General features: G+C 41.7%; 1 protein-coding gene across 1 annotated transcript in view; it reads right to left on the reverse strand.

The window, feature by feature from the left end:
* The window catches only part of LOC104936787 (netrin receptor UNC5D), a 184,568-nt gene that overhangs the window by 77,900 nt on the left and 80,586 nt on the right, over positions 1–26,082 (reverse strand). Inside the window, exon 2 of the mRNA XM_019266805.2 lies at positions 11,183–11,389. Coding sequence (XP_019122350.2) covers positions 11,183–11,389 — 207 coding nt within the window. The remainder of the gene's footprint in view (positions 1–11,182; positions 11,390–26,082) is intronic.

A 26,082-nucleotide genomic window follows, 5' to 3' on the forward strand; every position in this document is an offset into this window, starting at 1 on the left:
TCGGTGCACGCCTGTTTCAATGCAATGACGCGACTAGTGTATTAAAATTAGAATTTAATGAAATCGATCTTTGGATGTACAAATCGATCTTAAGGAATTAATATGCAAATCGATTCAGAATCGGAAAATCGATTTTTTCAACACAGGCCTACTTGACATGAGTATTAATACTCAAAACACTTTAAATTAAATGACCGCGTGTGGTAAATGTGCTGCACATTCACTCATTCATACACTGACGATGGAGGCTGTTACGCGAGGTGCCCGGCCGCTCATCAGAAGGGAGCTGATCATCACATTCACGCGCTCGCACAGCCTTCAGGAGGACAAATGAGCCGCAGCCGCTCTACCTACTGAACCACAGCTGCCCAGTATGCATATGTAGTGTCACTGCAACCTTGATGCACTCCTTGACGTGAGACTGGCTCCAGATAGAAAGAGTGTAAGACCTCTGCTTTGCTGATGAGAGCAGAAGAGCCATACATGCCTCTATTTGTGGCCTTGTTTTCTCAGGAGTAACTAGACCAAACTGCCACCATTGTCTTGTCTATTTCTAGGTATGTGTGTTTTAAATAAAATACACTGGAAATAAGACAACGGAGACTCTCCACAGCCTCACCTGGAAGTGCAATTTTTTATTCATCACTTACTATCGGTAGTATTGAAACTAAGTCGACCATGTGGCGTTTCATTCATGCAACTCTTTCTCAACTGCTTTAGACAGTGCAAGAACTCTGCTTTCTTGATGAAAGTCTAGACATCGACTTTCATCAAGAAGGCAAGCGAGAAAGCTCAAGATGTTTAAGAAACAACTCTTTGGATATATGGACTGAAGGCTGGTCTCAAGAGGTTTTTATATTATGGGTGGTTGACTTGTGGTTGGACTTCTCGTTGATTGTCCATTTCTGTATTACGTCTTTACTGAGTGCAGTTGTAAGGCAAGGCAAGTTTATTTGTATAGCACAATTCGTACACAAGGCAATTCATAGTGCTTTACAGAGGAAAAACATTGGACATTAAGACAAGCAATGGAAATAAAAATAAAAATAAGAAAGAGAAATTTATTTCAAAAATTAAAACCAATAATTAATAAAACATCAGAGGACACAAAGCCAAACACAAATATGTGAAAGTTTGACTTGTATGATATTTGGCAAAGCTTCATTTTTTTTTTCCTGAATTTAATGTCAGTGGGAAAAAAAACAACAACTCTGCTCTTTGACATGTTCTCCTGTTTTTATGGCTATTTTCATACCGAGTATATTTGGCACAAAGGTGCAAGGAGAGGCACAAACTGTAGTTTCATTCAAATGAGGCAGCACCACAGACAGTCAGGTACTGGGAGGAGCTGGTTTACAGATGTGGCAAGAACGGATATCTGAAAACGGGGGGTTGCTTTTGGTGCAATTTGATTTTAATTAAAACACCTCCAAACAAGTAGGTGTGATTTCGGAACAACACTCTGCAGGAAGATAAAAACTAATTGGTAGTACGTACTGGATTCTGTCATCTACAGGTGCTTTATACTGAAAATACGAAAGTCTTCCCCTGCAACGCAGCTGCAATTAAAATCCTGCAGCCGTCTGAAGGCAGCAGGACGGATGTTCACGCTAAATTTGCAATTGAAAAGTGGCGCACTGGGCACATGATTAAAGCGCACACAGACAACACAAGGTTCCTGCAGACAGCACAGACTTCCACACGGACTTCTGCACACATTAAACCCAGCCTCGTCGGTATCATGGTATCCTGTGGTTGCATGGACACAAGCAGCTCACAGTGAAAAACACAAGGACAATTAAAAGTTCACTCGGCTCTCATTATCACTCCTCCCTTCTCTCTCTCTCTCTGTCTGTCTCTTCCTCTCTCATCAGAAAAACACTGGATTACCAGCAGGCAATATCCCCCCATGTGTCATGGCCTTCTTTTTTTTTTAATGTCTGGCAAAAGTGGCGTCTTGCTTTTTAATTCTTGAATGCATTTTTCAGCTGTGATATGATGCGACACAGCAGAACTACAAAATGCATTTTTTCATTGATCCAAACATATAAAACGGGCTTAAACAAACCGTTACTGCCTTTATTATTTATTTCTATTGCTATTGTGCAAATCTTACTGAAGCCTATACTAGAGTGTGCAGGTTAAGCGCCGTAGATCACAAGAAAATATCAGTGGAAACATGACATAACTCTAAAGCCTGCCCTTTCCATATCTCCACAATTCGTCTTAAAACGCCGCGCCATCTGCCTTTGGCTGCAGATTTGTTGTGCCTTATTATATTTCACGTCTACAAACTCTGCATCATTCAAAACATTATTTTCCCCCACTTGGAGAAACTCTCTCCTCTCCTTTCAGTGAGCTCTTTTCAAAATGCCACTGCGATTGCCACAGCTGCTCAAAAGGAATGAGACCAGTAATGAGACTGGCTGAGAGGTTTAATGCCTCCGTCTCTCGGTCTGCTTTAGCTCCTACCCTCACTGTTTCAAAGTTTTTATTAACCCATCAAAAGCCTCTTCTTGTTCGGTAATATCTGGGCCTTTCAGGCGGCTTTGCTTTTTTTCGTTTAAAAAAAAAATAATGGCCACATTATCTGTGTATTTACAGGCAAAGTTCGACATTTTGGGACATTCGCTTATTTGCTTTCTTGCTGCGACTTAGAAGAGAAGATCAATAGCAGTCTTGAATGAAGCTACAGCCAGCCTGGCTTGACAAAAAGACATGAAGCTGTCTTCAAATGAAGTGAAAAATGACAAATTGCCATTTTGCATCTATTTCTTGGTTGGGACCAATGGGCAACCTCTGTTGCTGTGAAGTTAAACAAATGCACAAGTACCAAAAACTGCAGTCTCCATAAGTCCCCATGTTCAAATGAAGAAATAAACATGTTTACAGCCTGGTACAAAAACAGTTTTGGTCTCTGTAGCTAATTTCCCCGTTCATGACAACTGTACTGAGGGTGAATTTATATACAACTCACCTGTTCACATTATATTAAGGCTTTAAGTTGTCAGGACGAGTTTCTTTCGGCCAAAGTTAAAATGTTTTTAAGCCGTCACGACCTTGAGAAAGCCATCCATGTCTTAATAAGCTCAAGGTTAGACTACTGCAATGCACTTCATGTCGGCGTCTCCCAGTCGTCCCTCAGTCGACTTCAACTTGTGCAAAACGCTGCTGCCCGTCTTTTAACCAACACCAGCAGGCGTGCGCTTATCTCTCCTGTTCTTAACTCCCTTCATTGGCTTCCTGTCCTTTATAGAATTGATTTTAAACTTTTAATATTTGTTTTTAAAGCTCTTCACGGCCTCGCCCCTTCGTATTTATCTGAGCTTTTAACTGTCCGCAATCCTGGTAGAGCTCTGAGGTCTAAAGATCAACTTTTGCTGGAAGTGCCCAGGTCAAAATATAAACACTGGGGTGACCGAGCCTTTTCCGTTGCCGCCCCCAGGCTCTGGAATAATATCTTATTTGATTTTGTTGTATTTTATTGTTTTTATTTTGTTTGTTTTTACTTATTGTTCTCTTTATTATCTGCTGTAAAGCACTTTGGTACACCGAAAGGACTGTTACAGTACATTTACATTTAAAGTTATGCAGGATTAAGAGTGTGAACGCTTTGATTGACAGGTAGTTATCATTACAAGTGGCTTTGCTTGAGCAAACCGGGCTCCAGGTCATTGCCCATTGTCGAAATTGGCCAGAGCCAACCACAACGACTCTTCAGACGTCACAGATAAGCTGTCCATGTTTTATACTATCTATGGTTGGGACCAGGTGTCTCCGCTGGTTACCGGGCAACTGGTCCTTACTTTGTGCTAAGCTAAATTACAGAGCGTACAGAGATGAGAGTGCTATGGATCTTCTCATCTAACTCTTGGTCAAAAAGTAAACAACTGTATTTCCCAAGAAGTCAAACTTTTCCTTTAACATCTGCCCAGCGCTTATAACTGATTCATGCCGCAGCTTCACAAAATTCAATATTATGTCTTCACTGGACGTGTTATTCACTCCACATCACCCCTGTGCTGTTAACAGTTACGTCTTAGACTGTGCATTTCTGTAAGGAAACATCTTTCAGAGCGCTTCTCTTAAATTTAAGACACAAGACAAACACACATCAGATAAACTCAAAGTGATAGCAGCAACAAAATGAGAGAAACGGTTTTGATGTTCAACATTCAGCTGTCCTCTTTTATCTCACCAGACATTTATTTATTGATAGACGCAATATATTTCAGGTTGACAGCACACCATTGCACAGTTAATGGTTTGAATAACACAACAATATTATTCATAATAACCGCATAATGATAAAAAATGGGCATTCATTATCGATTCTACAAGCTGCACTATATCCTGCAGTGATACCCGACAACAACATCTGGTTTAAACATTCAGAACAAACTGTTCACTCTTTGAACTCGTGGCCTGTGTAGAAAGTGATATATAGTCAAATTCCAGGTATCTGAACATTTCTGGGCATTCACAGTGAGCATCTTAGTTCCAGCAGGGAAACACAGAAACCACAAGTCAAGAGAAGACGATTCTTTCAACATCTGACACTGCTGTATTTGCTGCTGTCTCGGGCGGGGAGAGTTAAGTTACATGCACGGTGGCATCCTGCTCTAAATAAATGTGGTCTGGTGAGAGCAGCGAGCTGTAAAGTGCACAAGGTTATATTTGTGGTGCAACAAAACACTTTTTTTTTTACAGTATCTGTCTTACACATAATAAAGCTTAAAGGCCCGGTGTGTGTGATTTATGGCGCTTTATTTACAGAATGTGGCAGAAATGGAATGTAATATGCATCAGTATGTTTTCGTTAGTGTACAATCCACTGAAAATAACAAGAATAATGTTTTTGTTACGTTAGAATGAGACTTTTTAGGGAGGATAAAGGTGGAATAAAAGCTCCTAGTCTATTCCTAAACTCCAGACTTAACATACTACTCCTTCATTTTATCTATATACTTTTATTTATTTTATTTTTCTCTGTTTATGTATTTATATATTTATTTTTCTTTATTGCTTTATCTTTTGTGTTTGTCCATATACAAGTTTATTATCCATGAATACATTTTTTCTTTTCATATAGATGAAAATGACCATTGACGTACTGAATGTATAATCTTCTCTGGCTTAATAAAAACAAAACATGATCTATGGGCGCTGCAGTAGCCTGGTCCGTTGGGATGTGGCTTCGGAACTGGGTACTGGTCCAGTTCAAGTCCAGTATTGGGCTGACAACTGGAGAGGTGCCAGTTCACCTCGTGGGCACTGAGTAAGGTACCAAAACCCCTGACTGCTCCCAGGGTGCTGCTGTATATCTGCCCATCACTCCACATTTGCATGTCTATGAGCCCTTTGTGTGTCCGTGTGTGTGTGTGTTTGTATTGAGGGATCTTGGCCATGTTGTTGCCATGTTTCTATAGCAGCCCAAAATGGACAAACTTCTTCAGGTAAGGCCTCGTGTTCAGCAGCCACACTAAATCCGACACGCTGCTCCTTGAATGTCTCTCACACTGTACTGTCTCTTCCGTCAGACAGCGTTTCAAGGACTCAAACGTCTGAAAACTAAGTATATTTGACTTTTTTTTCCCACAAAAGAACTCGGCATTAAATTTTAAGAAGTCACAGGACAAATACAGCTCACATTTGCTCATTGTCACGGAGAGCTTAGCAGTCAGGATTAGCTTCGCGGAGAAGATGAGTTGCAGGTATGAAATATTTAGCCATTACATGGTGTTAAAATATCTTTTTGACTCCGCTACACATCTTACAGATTGAGAAACACAACACGATTCAACCAGTTGGAAGAGACGGTATATTGTGCCAGCTTCTCTCACGCTTATGGCACCGGCAGCTGAAGCTATTCACGGGAGCTGTAATGGATATTTTTCTTCCGTCTCTTTCTACAATTCTTTTCCTTGTCTGCTGCTCGGTCTCCTGGAAGGCACATCTGAGCTAAAGACTAAATCTGTGACAAAACAACACCCCACAAAGCTGAAATATATCTCCCTAGCTGAGTTGGCCGCCTGTGGACAGACACCGTTTCCGTCCTTTGCCGCAAACCTTCTGGTCAAACAATGTCCGGGCATGTGTTGTCGAGTCTGTCTGCATTTAATTCACAGCTTACTGCTTTAATAGCTGCCGCCCCCTGCTTGCTGCTGAACCCAGGGGCCATTCTGCCACCTGAGTCAGACTATAATAGCTTGTGCTGAGATACAGCTGTTCACCTGCCTCCTACTGATGAAGCCGGATGAGCAGCCACAAGTATCTCAGCTGAGGCGAGATGTTCATTTTCTCAACATGCAACATGTTGGCCTGCCTCTGCTTGTGTATTTAAAGCCTAAGCAATAACATGGAAACTGTCAGTGATGGACACTGTTTAAGAAACACTCACTAAGACCCTGGTCATGTCCACACAAGTCCCCGCTGTATCCAACACCTAAAGTGAATACTAAAGCATGTCCAAGCAGTAGCAGCAAAGCCTCACATCATCATGCTGGGCACCCATCTAGAGGGTTTCAACCAGAGCACACAGTATTATAATCCAGCTTCCCTTTGAATTGTAGGAGAGGTGTAGTTGAGGGAGTGTGCTGCTGCCTCCACTCTCAGACCATTACCAGAGATCTCTATGACACTCACCATTACACTGTGGATAAAAAAGTTGGTTGGTCTTTTCTGGCACAGCGGTGTGATAAACACCTGTATCCTTTCATCTATAAATCCCTTATTGGGAATTCAGCACCCTATGTTAGAGCTACCCTGGACTGGATCACAGGACCCTACTAACCTCACTCCCTCACTACTCCCACTTGCCTTTAGATTTTGTGCACCAAACGCAGAATTATACAGTTGTAAACACGCGCCGATTTATATTTCGCACATGTTCTAATGCTAATTTCTAATATATATTTTAGTAGCTCCCTCCCCTCTATAATAGGACTTCATTCAGAAGGCTTTAATGTCCTCCGAGAGGCAATTTATGGTGCAGCGCAACACATGAACACATTAGAAGCACATCACAAACTGGGATAGCTGAGGCTGATGGGTATAACGTCAGTGTCCAAGTATTGAACAAAGTCAAATGTTGTCAGCGGATCAAAAAGTTGCTACGATGCACCAACTAAACCATATGTATCTGCACCACATTTTGTGCCAATTTATTTGATAGCTATGGATTTTAATTGGATAAGTGTCACAGTCGGATCACAATTCGGATATGCACACTCAGAATAGAAGACAGCATCGGAAGATGCTTTAAAACATTGCTATCTGCCGAATTTGAAGCACATCTGCAGTGACACGAAGAAAAAACAAGACTAAGTTTGTTGTTTAAAGAGCGACAGGGTCAATGTAGGGGCAGTTTGTGGTGGATGAATGGGTCTAATACAGGAATTGAGAACTTGAGGACTCCGGAGAATTGAAAGGCAAAAGTCACTAATGAGTTTTTATTATTAGACTTAGTTCTCTAAATATTCTTCTTTAAAAAGAGATCAAAATATATGAATGTTGACTTTTGGTTTCACAGGGCATGGGCAGTGAAAACAAACTTCTCCCATGTGCCGAAACAACGTTTAGAAATCTCATAAGAGTTTCGCAAATCTGGGGTTACTATCTAGACCAAGGTTATTCGGAATCATTGACTGGGAAATGAATGAAACCATGAACGTCTTTGAACCGATTCACCCAACTGAACTGCAAACATTGCCAACGGTAGAGCCATGTCAATGGAGACATGGCTTAATAAAACTGTATTTAAATGTCTGAATGCTGAAGACATGTAATTCAGTTGTATGTTGTAGATACTGACCTACTAAACCCAATCGTTTCTGTAATAAATGGGATTTTAGTATTCTGTTTACATGTTTTTTTTTTAAAGAGGATCAAAGAAAGCAATTATAGAACACATAGCAAGTTTTATTTTTTACACATTTATAAAATCTGAACACAATTGCAAGTATTTGAGAGTTTTTTTTGCGTTATCATAAAACAGAGGCAAATATTGCTGCCGGCTATTATATTTTCCATTTTAGCTTTGAAACCACGGTAGCAATTTACCGGAACAAAACAAATAACAATGTAATAGAGAAACGTCTGAGAGCAAAAAACAGTCAACGTTTAAGGAGAATCATTTCACACTCCTGCTCGTTTAACGTTGGACTGAATCGAACGGGTGTGTGGAATCTCTTATTTGGACCTAGAAATTATGCCACTCTTGAAGGGACGTATCCATTATGCACAAATGATACTAGGCAATGATGATTTTATCATTTGAATCTATTTACTGCCTTCAGAGGGAGGCTGTTAGAGTGTGGGTTGTAAAAGATGGCCAGGTCTAGTGTTCTTAAAAATCGACGGATATTGGCATTAATTGGAGGACATTTTGTTCTTCCCTCTCTTTTTTTTCCTTTTGATGCATCATCCAATAAAATAACAGTTCTGAGATATTTTATGTCATGCCAGAGGGTCACTGCTTGATGAAAATTGTGTTGCTTATCTTCTATACTAAAAGAACTAAAACTGGACCATCTATTTTATCAAAAGATCATCAAAAGTGGCAGGAAACACAAAGGCATGGAAGTTGTTATGGAATTTTCTATCCTTATGTTACACAAGGTCACGTGTGTGGGCCTTGAGGTCCTCAGCAGTATTAATTATTCGGCTTTGACTAGGTGCCAGTCTATCTCAACACTGTGGTGTCCAGGGTCGAAGAGACCTGTTGCTGCCTTCTTAGACATAATAGATAGCTGGCTGTCTGCATAAACAGACATCTGTGTCTCCAGACTAGAATATGCTGACAATAACACCTCCATGGGTAAAGACTTTGACTAATTCTGGGCGTGTAGTATTTGTGGTGTTATCTTGGGGTTTAAAGTCGATCCACCAGGATGAGTTGGGGCAGAATGTGAGACCGACTCAGGCACTTCTGATGAACTTTGAGAGTGTCTCTAATTCTCCTTGGGCCAAGCGTCAATAAATAATACAGCATAAGACATCAGAGGCTCCTGAACACTTTCTTCCCTCCTGACCTTTTGACTTCAGCAATTTCTCCACAACAGAAGTAAAGTAACACAAAGAGACACAAAGAGAGGGGAGAGTTACAAAATAAAACAGGAAACACTAAACCATAAAACCATGACGTATGAGGTTTTGAGGTTATGGAGACTGTAAACATGTTTATGTCTGCTGTGAAGACATTTTAACATGGGGACTTATGGAGACTGGCTTGTTTTGAAGCCAGCCTCGAGTGGACGTTTGAGGAACTGAAGTTTTGGGCACTTCTGCCAAAACCTATGTTAATTGCTCCACCATGCTCAGCAGCTCTAACTTAGTTTGCCTGCTGTTCAGTGCTGGAAACGGAGCATACAGCAGATTTTTAATAGCTTTTTTTTGTGTTGATAACAGCTGCCTACTTTGGAAGAAGGCAATACTATCAGATCAGCAAGAGTGAACCAAAACAATAATTATAGCTATTTAAAGCAACTAAAAGATTTCCTTAAAGATAGTAGCAGATTGCTATCGTGGTTCAAAGAGATGTTTCTAGGAGATGGGACACTGCGCACAGTGTAACTGTAAAAATATACATACATCATTGACAGGAAGACCAAGTCATGGCTTTGTGCAGGCAGCTTCTTACAAACAGCACGCTTAGTTTTTTCTGCCTTCATTAAATTTTACCCTGTCTATGTGTCAGGCTGTCACCTCAGCTTTGAGCACTGTACCGGGCACTAAAGTGACAGTGAAGCATTTATAGACAAGAAGCAGCATTCAAATGAACATACACAAAACTTAATGAGAACTTTGACAGTAAAAGTTGAAGTACATTCACTCATTCATAGGAAACTTGTCCAATGTTCTTGGTGCAAACTTTACAAAATTCAAGGTTTTCCGTCTATTTCGAAATCTATTCCTGCGGTGCTTGTACATTTTCTTGAGGTCAAGGTTACGATAAAGACCAATAAAATCACCTCATCCCACATGCACGCGATGTTGTCACATCTCCCGCCAACTTGTGCTTACAGGAACACATCCTGGCAGTCCTCGACAGATCTTTCTACTTTATGAGATACGAGCACAGGTGGATTTTTAAGATGCTCTCATTTTCCTACTTTTATTCTCTCCCTCCTTCTCTCTCTTTCTCGCTCCCTTCTGTATTTCTTTCCTTCCTCGAATCTGTCCCAGTGGAAACAGATATGAATGGTGATAAGGAGCCAGATGGGAGCGGAGCTATGAATCTAGACTAGAGGCAGTAAAAATTTAGAGGTCCATTGTTAACTCTGGTGGGGAGATATTGATTGGTGCTGTGTGTTAAGTGAAGCATCAACACTGTCGAACTAATAGCAGCAGAGGCAGCCCCATAAATAATCCTCAACCCCTTTCATCAAGTTATACTCTAATTAGATGATGGTCATTTGATGTCCAGTGCTAGATCTTGGACCTAATTATTAGTGTAGCTAATATGTTTTCATGTTTTTTTCTCCAGCCCACATGAATACAAGATAGAGCCACTCAGTAAAAAAAAAACAAGATTATTTTGAAAAATCAGTCTGGCACCTCATTATCCTGACGCTTTGAACATTCCACTGGATTAGAATAAGTAACATTTCACAGCATATACTTGAGAATCACGTCTATTTAATTACGATACAAAAGTAGATTTTAGAAGAATAAAAGAAAGCGTAAGAGACGTCCTTCTTTTTTTTCTTTTTTTTTGCCAATTTGCGGTACAATCATAATTGAATTCATGAGACATGCAATACCCATTGTGAGGTGATGCAATAAAAACATACAAGGCCTTTAGAAAAGAAAAAAAAAAAGAGGAAATTTCTCTTTGTGGTTTGAATGACTTCATTTTTCTTCAAGTTAAAACAACAACAACTGCATTTCAGCACGTTGCATCAGTAAAAGACACCATATGGAGTACAAAGTCAAATCCTAAAACTGAACAAGTAGGTGCCTTTCATGGTCTAACAGTTGTCATTTTTAGTTTAAATCAAATGTGACACACGGTACGTGCTAAAGAAGCGAGGGTTGGACTTAGCTGCTGGCTTTGTCATAAAGCCCCATTTGGAAAGTTCATTCTTAAGACTATCAAGAAGATGAATGCTATCCTCATAAGTTAAAGTGACAAGAGGGGAAAATCTTTCTGTGTATCCTGCATGTGTGTGTGTTGCTGTACCTGTCCCCAGGTCGGTGTGCTCCTGAGACATGTGCTGACTCTGGTGGACCCATTCGCCGTTACACTTGAAGAAGATCTGAAGAGCAGGCCGAGCTTGACACCGGAGCTTGATGGGGTTACTCTTAACGATGTAAGCATCAACAGGCTCCTCCAGGAAGTGCGGCAGCGTCCCAGACTGGCCATGCTGCAGGGCTTCACCTCGGGGACCTGGAGAATTAAATGACAATCAAACGAGAGTCAACGGAACGACTGAACAAAATGGAAAAGTTAATTATTAATCGACGACAGCGGGACGGGCTGATTCAAACCGTCTCAGAATTCTTGCTTGCTGAGCTAAGCTTGCAGATAAATCTTCAGCACACACACACACACACACCCTCACTCAAAACCAGCCCACTCCGTCTTCCCACAGCTTCCACTATCCCTCACTCCCACCTCCTCCCCGGAAACCAGACCCAACCGGTGGCCATTACTCCTACCAGCGACGTCTGCCTCAAACAAATCACTGTGGAGCAGAATGTGAGAAATAACACAACAACAACAACAACAACAGAACATCAACACCGCCCCGTCATCCCCACGGTCCATTCTCCGCCACAGCATTACAATACAATAATTCACAGGAAGTCTGCTGGAGAGAAAATCCTCCCGAGTGCCACAGTGTTTAATATTTTAAGCACACGGAGACGGACAGACAATGCTACGGGGTATTTAGCAGAAGGCTAGGCTGCACTTTGTTTTGCAAATCTGCAAAATATGTATGACCATCCCTGGTTAGCTTTTAATAATTTATGTCATTAGTGTTTTTGTTTGTTAACATGTTTTTTTCTCTTTATTTATTGAAGGCCGAGGTGCCTCGTGTCCTCTGGGAGACGCGAGGCAATGGATAGTCAGCTGCACATGTTGCACTGTTTTTCGCAACAAATAGCGACAGCAGAAAAACGCAGCTTTGATTTTAAAGGGAGTTTCCGAAGGGGAAGGGGAAGGGGAAGGCTCTGTGGGACAGGACCTGAAACATGCAGCAGTACTCTCAGACGATCGCTGTGAAACAGAGGCGCGATAACCAGATATTAAAAGATCTCATACAGGTATCTTTTGCACAGACACAAAATAAACAAAAGCAGTATAAATTAGTGGAATAAACATGTCTTTGGATGAATGTTGATGAGACAGATCTACAGTGGTCCCCATAAAGACTTCTTTGATCCATCAGGTGTCTGTGATCGCACTGGCAACACATTAACAGGCATTACTCCCTCCTTCCCCTGCATGCCCGCCGTCTGAGGTGTGTTCCAGTCAGCGCACGTCTTGCTACTTCTGAGGCCCCGCAAGTGTAATTACACTCCGACTAATCCCCCAGTTTGCTGGAACCTCTTTCATGCAAGTGTGAAGGGTTTAGTGAGGCAAACCATCCGGCACCCGCCCCCCTCCTGATTCCACATCCCCACTGCATGTTTCTTCCACAGTGATGGGTGTACCTCTGAAAACCCCATCAGGATTAGAGAACCCACTCTCTCTTTCTCTCCCCCTGCTCTCCAGCTAATCTAATCCTCCTACCTTTCCTGCCGGATGTTTCCTGATTGAGGGGAATAGATAAAAGACTCTGTGTGATTCCCCGGCTGTGAAAATCACAGCGCTCGCTCAGTGTTCTTCTCCCCTCCGCGCGACACATTCGCATTCTCCACCTCATTCCTGGAACTGAGGCTGAACAAAGAGACATGCTTTTAATTTCAAAATGACTCGCGCCCCAGGCAAGCTTTTTCTTGTACAGAGCGCTCCAATTTGTTTTTGCGCACGGAGCGTTGACACGGCGTGTTTGTGTTGTGGAAAAGATGCAAAACATAGACGTGAGTACGCATCCAGACGATGATAGATGGGAACATGAATACACAAACACACAGTTGTCAAACAAAGCCAAAGCCTTTTCCGTGTAGTGACTCATTTGTTAATAGATCAGGTTATTATACAGACGCTTGCCAAACATGACAGTCTAATGCCACCGCGACTAAAACCTTCAGTATCATCAGCAGCAGCAGCAGCAGTGAGGTTTAGTTATTACAGGCTTTATTTCAAAGTTGGCTGTCTGTTCACTTTTTGCATTTTCATTTTTTATTTAGCAGGTGGGATAGTATTGCAGCAGACAGATTAGGCCAGACACAAGAAAAGACACTCTGGTGTGATTTAACCTCAGGCTGGCGGTGGGACATGTGACTCTAGGGGGGAAACACAAGCACTCAACTGTCTCTGGGAACAGCACAGCGTCGGCTTTGCTCTTGAAATGGCCGAATATAGATCACAAAGTGCAACAACTGTGCAAGGACTATAGGATGCCCCTCCGGCATTGCACCTTATAGAAATTACACACACAGAAACGAGGTAGCGCGCTGTTATCAAGCGAGATGCGGCTCATACGAAGCGGCTGCAGGAAGTGATGATGTTGACGGTGCCGTGGGGTTTCACATCTTCGCCGCTTATTTACATCTTGTGGCGCCGTGCAGGAACCGTTATTGGTTCGTCTGCATGTTTCCAGGAAAAGTCCAAGACCAATATCTCCTCAATATGCCACGGCGCTGTCACTTGGGAGACTGTGTGCCCCGTGCTTCACAGTTTTCACAGTGATCTACAACCAGTGCTTCAGCACGGCAATAACATAAGAGGCACAGATACATCGCTCCCAGTTTGAGAGGAAAACAAGATATCAGTGCCAAAGGGTTGAGTGATTGCGCCATCAGACATCTTCTCTCCTTCTTCCTCCCTCTCTCCGGCTCTTTGTCTCTTTGTGTCGCACGCACAAACAAAACTTTTGTCCTGGAAACGCAAACACAGTCGGTAATACTGCTGTAATGAAACCTGGAAGGGAAACCTGCAAACGTTTTCATTTTCAAGTACAGAACACTCCATCTCTTCACATGCAAAATTAAAAGCAATGGGTAAGTTTTGGTCTCTTATGTCAGTTCAATGTATTCATAGCTTTTAGTGAAAATCTAAAAGAAATGAGGGGGAAAGAGCCCCCAGCTGACTGGACTAATTCGGTAAAGCCTTTGGGTTGTAGCCCAGGCTGGTTCACATAGAGAAAGATGACTGCAGCCCCAGCGCACTCGTAGAGATTTGGAAAGACTGAAGACAGAAGCTGATGTCTGCCAAAGTCTCCTCCACTTTCAGCACACTGCAACCCAACATATCCTGACAGACAAACCTGCTGTCCTGTTTCCATCCCCGACAACAGCTGATCCTACAGATCATTTCTCTCTGACAGGAAGTTTGCAGATGATCAGGGTCAAATCGGTACCCCTCCTACAGAAACACAGGACCTCCAACAGGCATCTGTCCTTTCCCTGCTACTTTCTGTGCTGTACAAAAACAACCACAGTGTGTGTGTGTGTGCACCAACCCCCATGTCACCAGATTTTAAGGATGACATAACCTCATTTTCCCCCCCACAATCTTCCTGCTCAGGCTGTGCAAGCACCGACTCGGTTCATCCAGTGATGCAACAACCCATGCTTAATTCACCGCATTAAAAAAACAAAACAAGGAAACACTGGTGGACCTCACTGAACAACACACTGTGTTATTGTTATGTTCACTACTTTTCTTGGTAAGACAAGCCGAGCATTGCATCACAATACTAGGACTGACCGGATGTCCATGCTCGAGAAATCAGCTTTCAGGATTTTCTAAACCTATCCCCAGGAAGGCTTTCAACATGTGGCCAATGTTGTATCATATTTTCCTGAACCTATTCAAGAGGTTCTGTTGCCTAAACCTAAACAAACTGTGACAAAAAAAGGACTCAAATTCGTCTCAAAGGGGAGTAAAACTCCAGCCTTGGTGCGCCACAACTTCCTCCTCAAACATGGCCAGTCCTATAGCACTTGAACATTAAGCAGATCATGTCTTGCTGAGAAAGCAGCGGGATTAATAATAACGTGTCTACAGCCTCTTGGGTATTGTCTTTGATAGGGGGTTATTGAATAGAACACTGAGGGTATTGTCAAGAATAATCAATTAACAGTTTAAGTCCTTTTTGGATTAAGAAAAACACAGTCACGACATCCTCTAATCTTTCCACCGATCATCACTCATCAGCTCGTTTCACGTAGCATTGTTCCACCAGAATCCACAAATGACAAACCGTCCAAATAAAACGTCCAGCACCAGCCTACACCAAGACTTTGAATCCCACGTCCCGGGATGCAGATTTGATTTGATTGCAGGGCGGGTGGGGGGTTGAAGGTTGTTACCTTCTGAACCTGAACCTTCTGCCTCCGTGCTTTACACGAAGTAATCGTTCCTCCTCTTTAACACGCAAACACCCTCGTATGAATCGGATACTGGACACACATTTAATCTCTTTGATAATTTGTACAATACAATTAGTGCTGGGTTAATGGGGGTCACTGCAGCTTCATGTCACTCGCCTAATAGGGTTGTCATTTAAGGATTAAAACACAGTTACAGTTGAGATTCAGCAACATTTTAGGATTTGTTTTGTCTTAGCCAAGGACATGTATGTATCTATGTAACCCTGTAGCTGGTAGGGTGCCTGTAATTACAAAGTTTGGACCTGTTTGTGGGAAGATTTGGGCCAACAGGTCTGATCATTTGTGTTGTTACATTCACACTAAACATGTTTTCTTCGCTCTGAAAGACTTCTAATGGATACAAATGACCGCAGCGCTCGCAGTTTTCCGTAACCACGCTCTCTACACTTTGCTGCTTTTTCATGAAAGTTTATTTGTTTGTGTCTCTTTTGTGCCTGCCACCGTTTCAGCCGCTCTCTCTCCATACACTAAATGACTTTCATTGAACCGTAATGAATCGAAATACCCACCGTCAAAATGACACGTGTGATCTCCCCCGCCGCCACCCCGCCCCAACAGGTGTGAGGCACAATAAAAAAAAACCCTCCTGCTAATACTGTGTGTGAATTACCAGCATGAACGGAAAGCAACAAAAAAAAAGGAGACAGTGTGTATGTGTGAAAGAAAGAGGAAAGAAACAGAGTGGGAGAGAATATATGGCTTTAATAAAATGCAACACTGCCTTAATGTGTTATCCAATAATCAGCGGCTTGCAGCCTAAAACATTTCACAGAACATCAAAATCTTTTGAATTACTCTTACATGTGAGGAACAGGCCATCCTTTAATTTCATAGATACACTGCAGTTCATAAATAAGCACAAATATCATGCATTAGACAGAAGCAGAGGAAAGTTCTCCAACTCCTTTAACTCGCTCGACAGCATTAAGCAGGAAGCTGCTGCTTAGCCAGGAATTAACCAACAAATCTACTAATTAATGCTTAGTTTGTTAATTAAGAGTCAGTGGCATAATTATCTGTTAATGACTTCACTGTGATGGCATTTCAGTAACAGGTTTGAGTAATAAGGTGCACGGTTGTTTGTGCGAATGAGGGATGCGTTTTGTGGATTTTATTCACCGGATTGTGTGTCGATGCCTTTCATGTAAACACCGACTCTCAGGGCTAATGCGTTTGTGTAAATACATGAATAAATACAGCTTGGCAATGGTCAATGCTGCATTAATTACATACGCCCAAGCGTGAGGTGTCTTCATAGGCTGTATTGACGCAGTTCCGTGCAGCAGATGGATGGTCTAGATTGAGGATCAGAGGTGAAGCTAGCAGAGGAGATGGGGGTGGAGGGAGATTGGTGAAGCAGATGATAGGTGGGTGTTGAAGATAGTGAGAAGCACTGGGGGAGCATCTGTTCAGATCAACCGAGTGCACGGCAGGAAGACAAAAAATGTTTTCAGCATTTTTCCAGGAAATGCTTATAAACCTGAGTCCAGAACCAAAGCCACTTCTTTTAAAGGACCGCAGCCAATTTTGGCCCACAGGAGGATCATAACCTTTGTGATGCACAGCCCCCACACGGAGTTTTCTGAATGACAGGTTCTCCACAGGGGAAAGATGAGACAGGCGAAGATAGTACAAGAGCAAAAGAGGCGAGAAAAGGCAGTAACAAGTGAAAACCTGATTGTGTTTGGTGTTTTACAGACGCCACCCCGCTATTCAACCACATCAAAACACACAACCTAGTGCGAGAGGTGTCCCCATGACAAGCTGACAGGTAATGAACTGCTGCACAACGACGCTTTGTGCACGGCAAAACTCCACTGTTGAGTCGGATTGCAGCTCGGCTCGTTCCAAAATCTTCTAAATTCAAAGTGATGACCAGACAAAAGATTTGATATCATTTAAAATCTCATCTCTGTTTCCAGTCTGATTCTTCTCCTCCCTGTCCCGGGGCAAATCATACGGTGACTTCAGTCAGACTGCAGAAATGCTCTCGAGCTTTGAAACTACTCTCCAACTTTGTGAAATTTTGTAATTTTCTTTTGCAGTGGGAGTTGTAGAGCAATACACTTCTGCTCAGCCTCCCAGACTCTTAAAAAACAGCGTGCTCTCAACAGAAAGAGTTGCCAGAGCGCTTTGTTCAAATATTGATGCAAACCTCTCATCTGTCATCTCAGGACACAACAGACAGATGCACATGGCACATGAACCCAGATTATGTGTGTTTGTGCCACAAGCGAAGCGCTCCCAGACAAAAGACAAGTTTTCGTTACACACACATACACAAGCCAGTTGTTGTGCGACCAAAACGGGGACAGACAAATGTTGATTCTTGGCTCTGATCGTCTGTTTCACACTCAGACGACCACATTTTGTCACTTCTGTGCAGATTCAATCAATTCTTGTTCATACAACACAGGGAAGATGGCTAAAATATCTTTTTTATGTTTTTTGGGTTTTTTTTTTTTAAATCAGCAAAGCCCTGTTTCAAATTCAAGTAACACACACACACACACACACACACACACACACTTGGTTCATCCAGACTCTTATCTTTTGGACAGCAGCCCCGCTGTAGCAGCAGGGGGTTAGCAGCCTTGTTTAAGCACACCTGGATAGTGGAAAATAAAGGAGGGGGTAAACACGGCTCCTTTCCAAGATATCTGTGCGAGGAGGGTCCTGTAAGTGTTTGCGAGTTTATCACATCAGGCTTCTGTTGCTTTAGTATTAGTGGAATGGAGATAACAGAGATGGTGAACGCACAAAGCATGAACATTAGAAATGGAATCAATCTCCGATACTCGGCTTGGCCTCTCCAATCATTTTTTTGGGGTGTGTTTTTGTTTTGTTGCCGCTTGTGACTTTTGACATTTTTAAAAGGGAGGAGATGCGATTCGAGCAGAATGTCAATACGCCTCTAGGTTTTGTCTCTCGGGCAACGTACTGGGATGTCTTCATAGTGGAGGTTTTTGGGGCCATATGCAGAGAATGCTGAGAGATCTTCCTGCGCAAAACAAAATTGAATCTGGGTTTTTTTTCCATTCACAGTTGATGTTCTCTTTGAATTTGGACATCAGTCAAAGATAAAGGATGATGCTATTTGGGGGCAAAGCTGCAAAAAAAAGTATCAGATCTATATCAAAGAGACGTTTTCCCCATTTTATTGGATTGGAGCTGATAGCACGGAGACAGGGGTGAGACTGAGTGATTGATTTCAAGTTTTATTGCATTAATAATGCAGCAATTTAGACAGCATTAAAAACGGTTTCTGCAGCACTGCTGTCAGCATGGAATGTATTCATGCATATGCATGTATACAAATGCAGAATATTAATGGTACACACAGCTAATACTGTATGTTTTGCTGTGATATTTCTGCACCACGGGAATACATTTTGTTGGCAAAACAAAGCACCTTTTTTTTTTAATTTTAGGAATTTAGGTGTGTGTGTGTGTGCTCCTGAACATGCACAAATCAGTGCATGTGTGTGTGTGTGTGTGTACAGTTTGTCTGAATGTGTGTCACCTACAAACACCCAGGTGGTATTTGCGTCTTCATCGGTGTTGTGACAGCTTGCCAGCCTGGTTTTGGCAGGCGGGAGATAGTGCTTCCCTCAGCTCTCCCGATAATCAAAGAGTAAACATGCCGAAGCAAAAGTGGGTTACCTGCATGTCAAACCGACACGGGAAAAAAAAGAAAGTCTCTATACCATCAGCCGCTTCTCCATAAGACTTACATACAAATTAATACGAGGAGGGAAATAAAACTCAGCTAAATAAATGTGCCGCATATTCGTACGCCTTTCATACGCAGTGCGTCAAAGAATCCACTAGAACATGTTTCCCGTCACTGAAGAAATTAGTGTAAACCAAAAATATGACAAATCAGATTTAAACTCTATATAAATGCTCTAACTTGTGACTCCACTGTTTATAACATGAGATGACTGGACAGTACCAATTTAAATAGAGACTCATTGATTACAAACAGTAAAAAATGAGTTTTTCCAATATTTAGCTCTAATATTTAGTCACGTTATAACTCTGCTTACACTATACTTGCCAAACAATAAGGCCTTTGCACAGACTGCCAGCACAAATCCACTTTTTTGGCACATCCAGATTGTATTCTGATTGATTTGCAAAAGTCTGGATGGCAAATAACAAAACAAAAAGAAAAAAAGCATGAAATGTGAGTTTTGCTAATCAGATCCAAGCCACATAAGCAAGAGGTTTAAAATGCATTCCTACAGATGTGTCTCAGTCTGGACACTCTGGCCAAGCCACGCAGAGAGGTTGGTGATGTCTGGACCGCTGACAGTGTCGATTTCAGCGTCTTAATGAGAAAACCCCCAGCTTCTCACTTCATTTATTACCTCAGTAAACAGTTTCCTTCTAAGTTTACGGTCTCTAGTTTCAAGTCTGCTTCCATGCACCATGATTTTTGTACATTACAGCCACATTTAGAGTAAAATAGTCACAATCAACTAGCCATACATCACCCTCCAGCTCCATAACTGTCCAAACTTGGTCATTTCTGGCTCCATAATGCCAAAGTTGTGGCATCAAAAACAGTTTAAAGCACGGCTTTGAAAGCGTTTATGGGCAGCAACAGCCATCCAATATATTCTGTAATTACCTCATAAATTATAAGAGTTGTGCAGTGGCACGTAATATTTAAAATTCAAAGGAAATGTTGCACGTGTGCGCTTGTTACTAAAGTAACAGCATTACTGTTTCTAATATTATTTCATCAATATGAGCTTGACGGTTTTCAAATGCTGTATCTGAGCTGGATCGAGACATTTTCCTAAAAGTATTCAACTGGCGCAACATGTTGTGGTTTTTTATTGTGAAGCAGACTCAGGAAACATAATGTTTTAGAGCTTACTGCTTACTATTGTTAATCAAAAATGTATCTACAAAACAAAACCTTTTCTCAGATTTCTGACAGCGGATCAGTTTTAAATATTGCAGAACGTGATGAAACAAGAAGGAGCAGCTAAAGTGAGCTGTCAGATGGAAAGTTCACCCCCACGACCGACTTCTTTTTTTTTTACTGTACTGCTGCTGCTGTATGAAAAAACATCAGATTTGTGTGACATCAGATTTAAAATAAAGAAAATTATCAACTGATTTCTTTATTAAGACCAACACAAAAGTTTTTCTCGTAGTTATCAACCCGGGACTGAAATCTTAAGTTGTTATTGCTGTTAAAAAACAAATCAAAGAGTTTAAGAGTTTAATATTCAGGATTTCTCTTCTTTGAGGTTAAGTGTCTCATGTATTTATTCATACTGGAATATTAGTGCTCAAAGTCTGTAGGCAAACTGTTATCAACAATAAAATTATTCTATTCCACATCATTCAAGTTGGTTTAATCATTTGGAATGGGGGTAATATCTGTTTTTTCTTCTTGTTTCTAACTTAGTTTGCCCTTATTGCATGAACAACAAAGCCACTTTTGAGTAATGACAGATGCAGATATGGAGTGCCTTTATTAATATGTTATATGCGGCACCATTATTACCTCATCTATCAGCGTTCATTCCCCCGGTTTCATTTAGAAAGCAGGCCCTCGTTGAGTGACAGTGATAGCAGACAAAAGAAGATAATTGCTTACTTACTCTTTCCCATATAGCCTTTGATCCATTTTGTCTTTTCTGACACAGAAGAGACAGCGACATAATTAAAGGCATTGTGTGGCATATACAATCTCAGCCGCAATCACGGTGGCAACCTGACAGCTCACTCTAATGCGAGTGTACTTTGTAAGGGGGCTCGATAAATAAGTAAAACCCTAGAAAACAATCCTCTCGCACTCTCTTTCCTCGCATTCCCCCCGACCACTTCTTCCTGAGAGCTTTAACACAGACCACAAATAAAGAGCGAGGCTCTATTATTGAATGAATTTATGAATAAATTACCGCTGTGTGTGGGCATATGCGAGGAAAAGGTTTCGAGAGCCAAACTTTATTTTAAACAATGCTGTTTTGTCATCTTATCAAAATGTTTGGCAGGGTAAAAATGAGATTCAATAAAAAAAAAAGAAAAAAAAGTTAATATCCTGCAAACGACTGGGCGCACAGCTTCTTTATTAATATCATTAATCATCTGTCATTATGTGCTTGGTTGATTATAGAGGGTGATATGCTTTAAGTTTTTTTTTAGTCTGCATGTCATCTGTTTAATGTTCCGCTTATGAGTTCTTACAGATTGTCCAAATGTTGTTGTGGGTATGGCGGCACAACAAAGTAGCACATTTTCATTCATTACATTTCATTACATCATAACTTATTTTATATGAAAAACAGTATCTTTATCATATTTCAATATATTCATTGCTAAAGTAAAATTAAAAAAAACAATAGCAGCATGGGACAGAGGAAAAACCTGTGTAAAATTACAATATATAAACTTTAGAGTTTAAAGTTTTAGGAACACATTTTCCTCTGTCATACACACACACAGAGTCCAGGCACTGTCTTTTAATCAGAGCTCTGAGACTGTATTTCTTCAACCAGTGATGGGACGTCTGGTCACTGTGCACATCAAGCCTTTGTTTGGATGGTGACCAGAGCAGCTGAACACAGTCTCTGACAGGTATGTTGTGGCAAATGGAAAGATGAACCTGGTGGTTGCATGATGAGCAAGTCTCCGAGCGACTCCTGGTCCTCACACAAGCCAAAACCGCTTGTATCCATGTTCAGCATAAAACCACTTACAGAGAAAATTGGTCTTATATCCATAAGCTCATCCTCAGCCTGGAGCTACTCCACATCCTCTTCTGCATCTCCTCCTGAAGCTCCTCCATGTGGCCGCTGAACTGTCTGGCCAAAGCATCAGGTAACTTCCCCCCCACCGACTGTTCCTGCAGCAAAGGAAACTGTTGCAGGTCTCCCTTTGCCAATTTATTCTTTCTGCGCACAAACGCATCCACTGTCTCTTTGCACTCCATCACGTTGGCGGCCTGCATGCGTTTGTGACGCTTCGCCATTTTTCCATTAGCTCCTTCTGTTACTGTTGCTAGGTTACCTCTGTGTATATACTGCAGGAGGGATGTTGCACACGGCCTAATTCTCTTTCTATAGTGATTTTTAAAAAATTTAAATAAATGAATAAACGTTTAATGCAGCCCTTAAATTTTGTTGTTTTTGTCACACTGATGAATTAAATGCTGACTCATCTATATCTAACACATTAGATTTATTACACCCTTTAAAATCAAGCGGGCTCCGCGACCTCCCACGTGGATCTTTGGCTCCCCCCCGGTTGGGAATCACCGCTGCCTCAAGTTTGACGGCGATCGCTTGTATCGACAGCACAAATGGCCGCTGACACAGAGCGCTGGTATTGCTAAAAGCTGGCGGTAAATAACAAAGAAAGTGCATGACTTGGCAGCGTGACAACAAATACGAGCTACTGATATATGTTATTTCAGATCGATGTGTCAAGTTCACGAGCGAGACTCGGCGGCCTTGGAACAAAACAATTCACATTTTACTTCAATGCATCGGACCCAATCACCATAATAGCCTCCTGCCTGTTATTTGTGTTGCATTATCCAGCCAGGATGTGAAAGAAAGAAGCTCTGCAGCTTCGCACTTGATACATTTAATTTATAGCCTGCTTTTTCAGTTGACATTTTCCCCAGAGCACTACATTTACATTTATTATGTTAAAGGGGCACTCCGCCACTTTTGCCCATGAAGATCGGTTTAGTCATAATGCCACTAAGTACCACATAATTTCTCCTGTGCTTTTTTTTTTAAAGTTCAGACGTAAGGGTGAACAAGAACAACTAGAGCCATGCGAGCAGCTCTGTGGGGATTTGCTAGCACGCTTTAATGGGCATACACTCACTGCCACTTTAACATTTAATGTATCAAATGTAAAGTGATGAAACATCTCTGCTAAACTTTTACCAAGTTTATAATTTCACCGACATTTGACGCTGTCGGAAAGGTAATACTTTTACTGATTATGTTTATTATTGAACTTGTAGTGGGTGATGATTATATTGAAAGGTGTCCCCCGCTCATGTAGGTAAATGTGGTGGCCAAAATATTAGAAACACTTCTCAACATAGTGCAGTCCACTTTAAAAACCAGAACACACATTACCTTGTTGACAATGCCAATCAAAACTGAAAAAATTACCTGTTATACTCCATCACATTAGATTGTAAGTGCACCTTACGAGGTGGCCGGTATGTGTAATTATTATCGTGGTCACCATCTTGGTATAGTGTGCTAATTTGCACTCAACACAAAGTACAGCTGTGGCTAATGGGATTAGATTTTCTTTCAATTATTTAATCATAAACTAAAGTGTTGGTAAAAAGTGCAATTAATCACCAAACTGATTACAATTTAACCAGCGGGGAGTAAATTATTCATCCAGTAGTTGTTGAGACTCGAAACCACAAATGTCAATCTCATGGTGGATAAAAGAAAGTCAAAAGGATTTACACTCATGAAGATACGTGCTGAATATTATCTCGACCCCTCATGATGGCACTAGAGAAAAGTCAGAGCCGGTTTCATCCTGTGGATTGTGTCGGCCCATCCAAAAGTTGTTGACTAACGCACTGAAGTTGCCGTCCCTGGAGCCACACTGCTACCTCGGCCACAAATAAATAAATACCCCCGGTGATATCATCAGGTTTATCTCGGCTCAGGCTCGGAGGCTTCAAAGCTCAAAATGGGGGTGTTAGAGAAAGTCTCATCAAAGACTCTACTTAGCTGAATGATAGGAACTGTCGGATAAAGCTTGACCTCAGCTATCTGCTTTGATTTTTTTAATTTTTTAAGCTCATCCAAGTCCCCCAACTTTATAGAAGCTCGATGATGAATCACTTGATTTATATAGTCGTATAGTTAACCTGTGCGGTCCGACCATGGAGCATGCTCTGACTGATGAGCGAGCACACTGAACCCCGGTTTGTATCCATCCACTTGTTCGGTATAGAAATATATCACTGTCAAACCTGTGACTCTTAAAGCGCATTATATTACAGTCTGATTTCTGGCTTTACAGCAGAGATTAAGAGGTTTAACGTTTCATGAAAGCCCTGAACATTTTCAAAAGGCTTATCTATAATTTGAAAACACACTGTACAAAAAAAAGGTGTTAACTTCTGCCAATATCAGTCTGGCTCATTCAGCTATATCAACTTCCCTGGAGTATTAAGAAGACGTGGCAGGAAAGATGGTCCACACAATCCTCCGCCACTCAGTAATGACATATTCATGATATATTCCTGAATATATGGTAAAAAAAGACAAAAGGAGGCGACAATGACACTATCGGTTAGTGCTAAAGAAAATGGAAGTTAGCCAAAAGCCCATCAAGAAAGCAGTCAGTGTTCTCGTGACATTTAAAATGCATGACAATCAAACACTTTTACAGTGCTTTTCCATGTCCCCAAGCATCCTGGCATATATCAAAAGGGAAAGATCTCTAATGGCCCCTGAAAAATGCAAGAAAGTGAGTAACTTTATCCCTGCACCTCTTCTCTCCACCGAGCACTATTCTCTCACCTCGTCTCTGATTTTCTTTAGTGAGCAGGGGGGCCAGCGGTTCAAAGCGCCGCATCGGAGCCCAGTCTGCCCTGCATTTACGTCCCAGCGGAGGTCTTCAAACGTTACTTTTAACTGCCCCAGTAATGCAATCTGAGTGGATGGCGAATATGTGATCCAGCCAAAAGGCTCTGCAGTAAATGGCATGTGATCGAGATAACATGAATAATGAACGAGACCAAAGTTGAGGTAAAGGTTGTATTTAAATCACATATCCTGCTATAAACAAGCTCATCCAGCGACAGAAGGACATTAATGATTTCTGCCAAGCGTAGCGGATGAAAGGCCCCAGATTACTAATGAAACAATTTCCAATTTCGCTGCTTAATAACTTAAGAGTCCCCGTGTACTGTACCGAGGATTCTTTAAAGAAAACCCGCAGCAAAACAACAGAAATTTAGATCTTTTAAGGTTGAACGCCCTCATTTGTTGAGCTTAGATGGACACGGAAAAAGTGTGTCAACACCATCTCGTTGCTGTTGACACACAAATGATGCTTCACTTCAAATAACCAAGAGCAAATGAGCAAGTGAGCGGAGCGAGCGGGGCATGCTCAGCACCTTGTGGCACATCCTCTGCACACAGTGTCCCAGATTTCCACCTTACGTAACCTGATTATTTGTGCACAACAAACAAAGACAAAAAAGAAAAAGAAAGAAAGGAAGGAAGCACGTTCATTGCTCAGTGTCTCAGGTATTTGCAGGACCTATGCATTGTAAAGGTTTGCTGTCTCAGCAGTGTGAAATTCAAGAAAGAGAATGCTGAGTAAAGCTCCCTTCAAGACTATAGTCGCCATAAGGAAGGAAGGGGGGTTGTGCCATCAGCCGTCTGTATGGATGTGATGAGAACACGCAGCCTCCGACAGAAGGCCATCTCTCTCCTCATTAGACATCCTATTGGACTTTAATTAACAGGTTAAGACCGCCGTAAACCTGCTGCTAGAGCCCACCATCAGAGGCAATAACGCCTCATTAGAAGACCTCGACAGCCAGGCGCT

The sequence above is a fragment of the Larimichthys crocea genome, chromosome IX, assembly GCF_000972845.2.
Source record: "Larimichthys crocea isolate SSNF chromosome IX, L_crocea_2.0, whole genome shotgun sequence".
Taxonomy (NCBI): Eukaryota; Metazoa; Chordata; class Actinopteri; family Sciaenidae; genus Larimichthys; species Larimichthys crocea.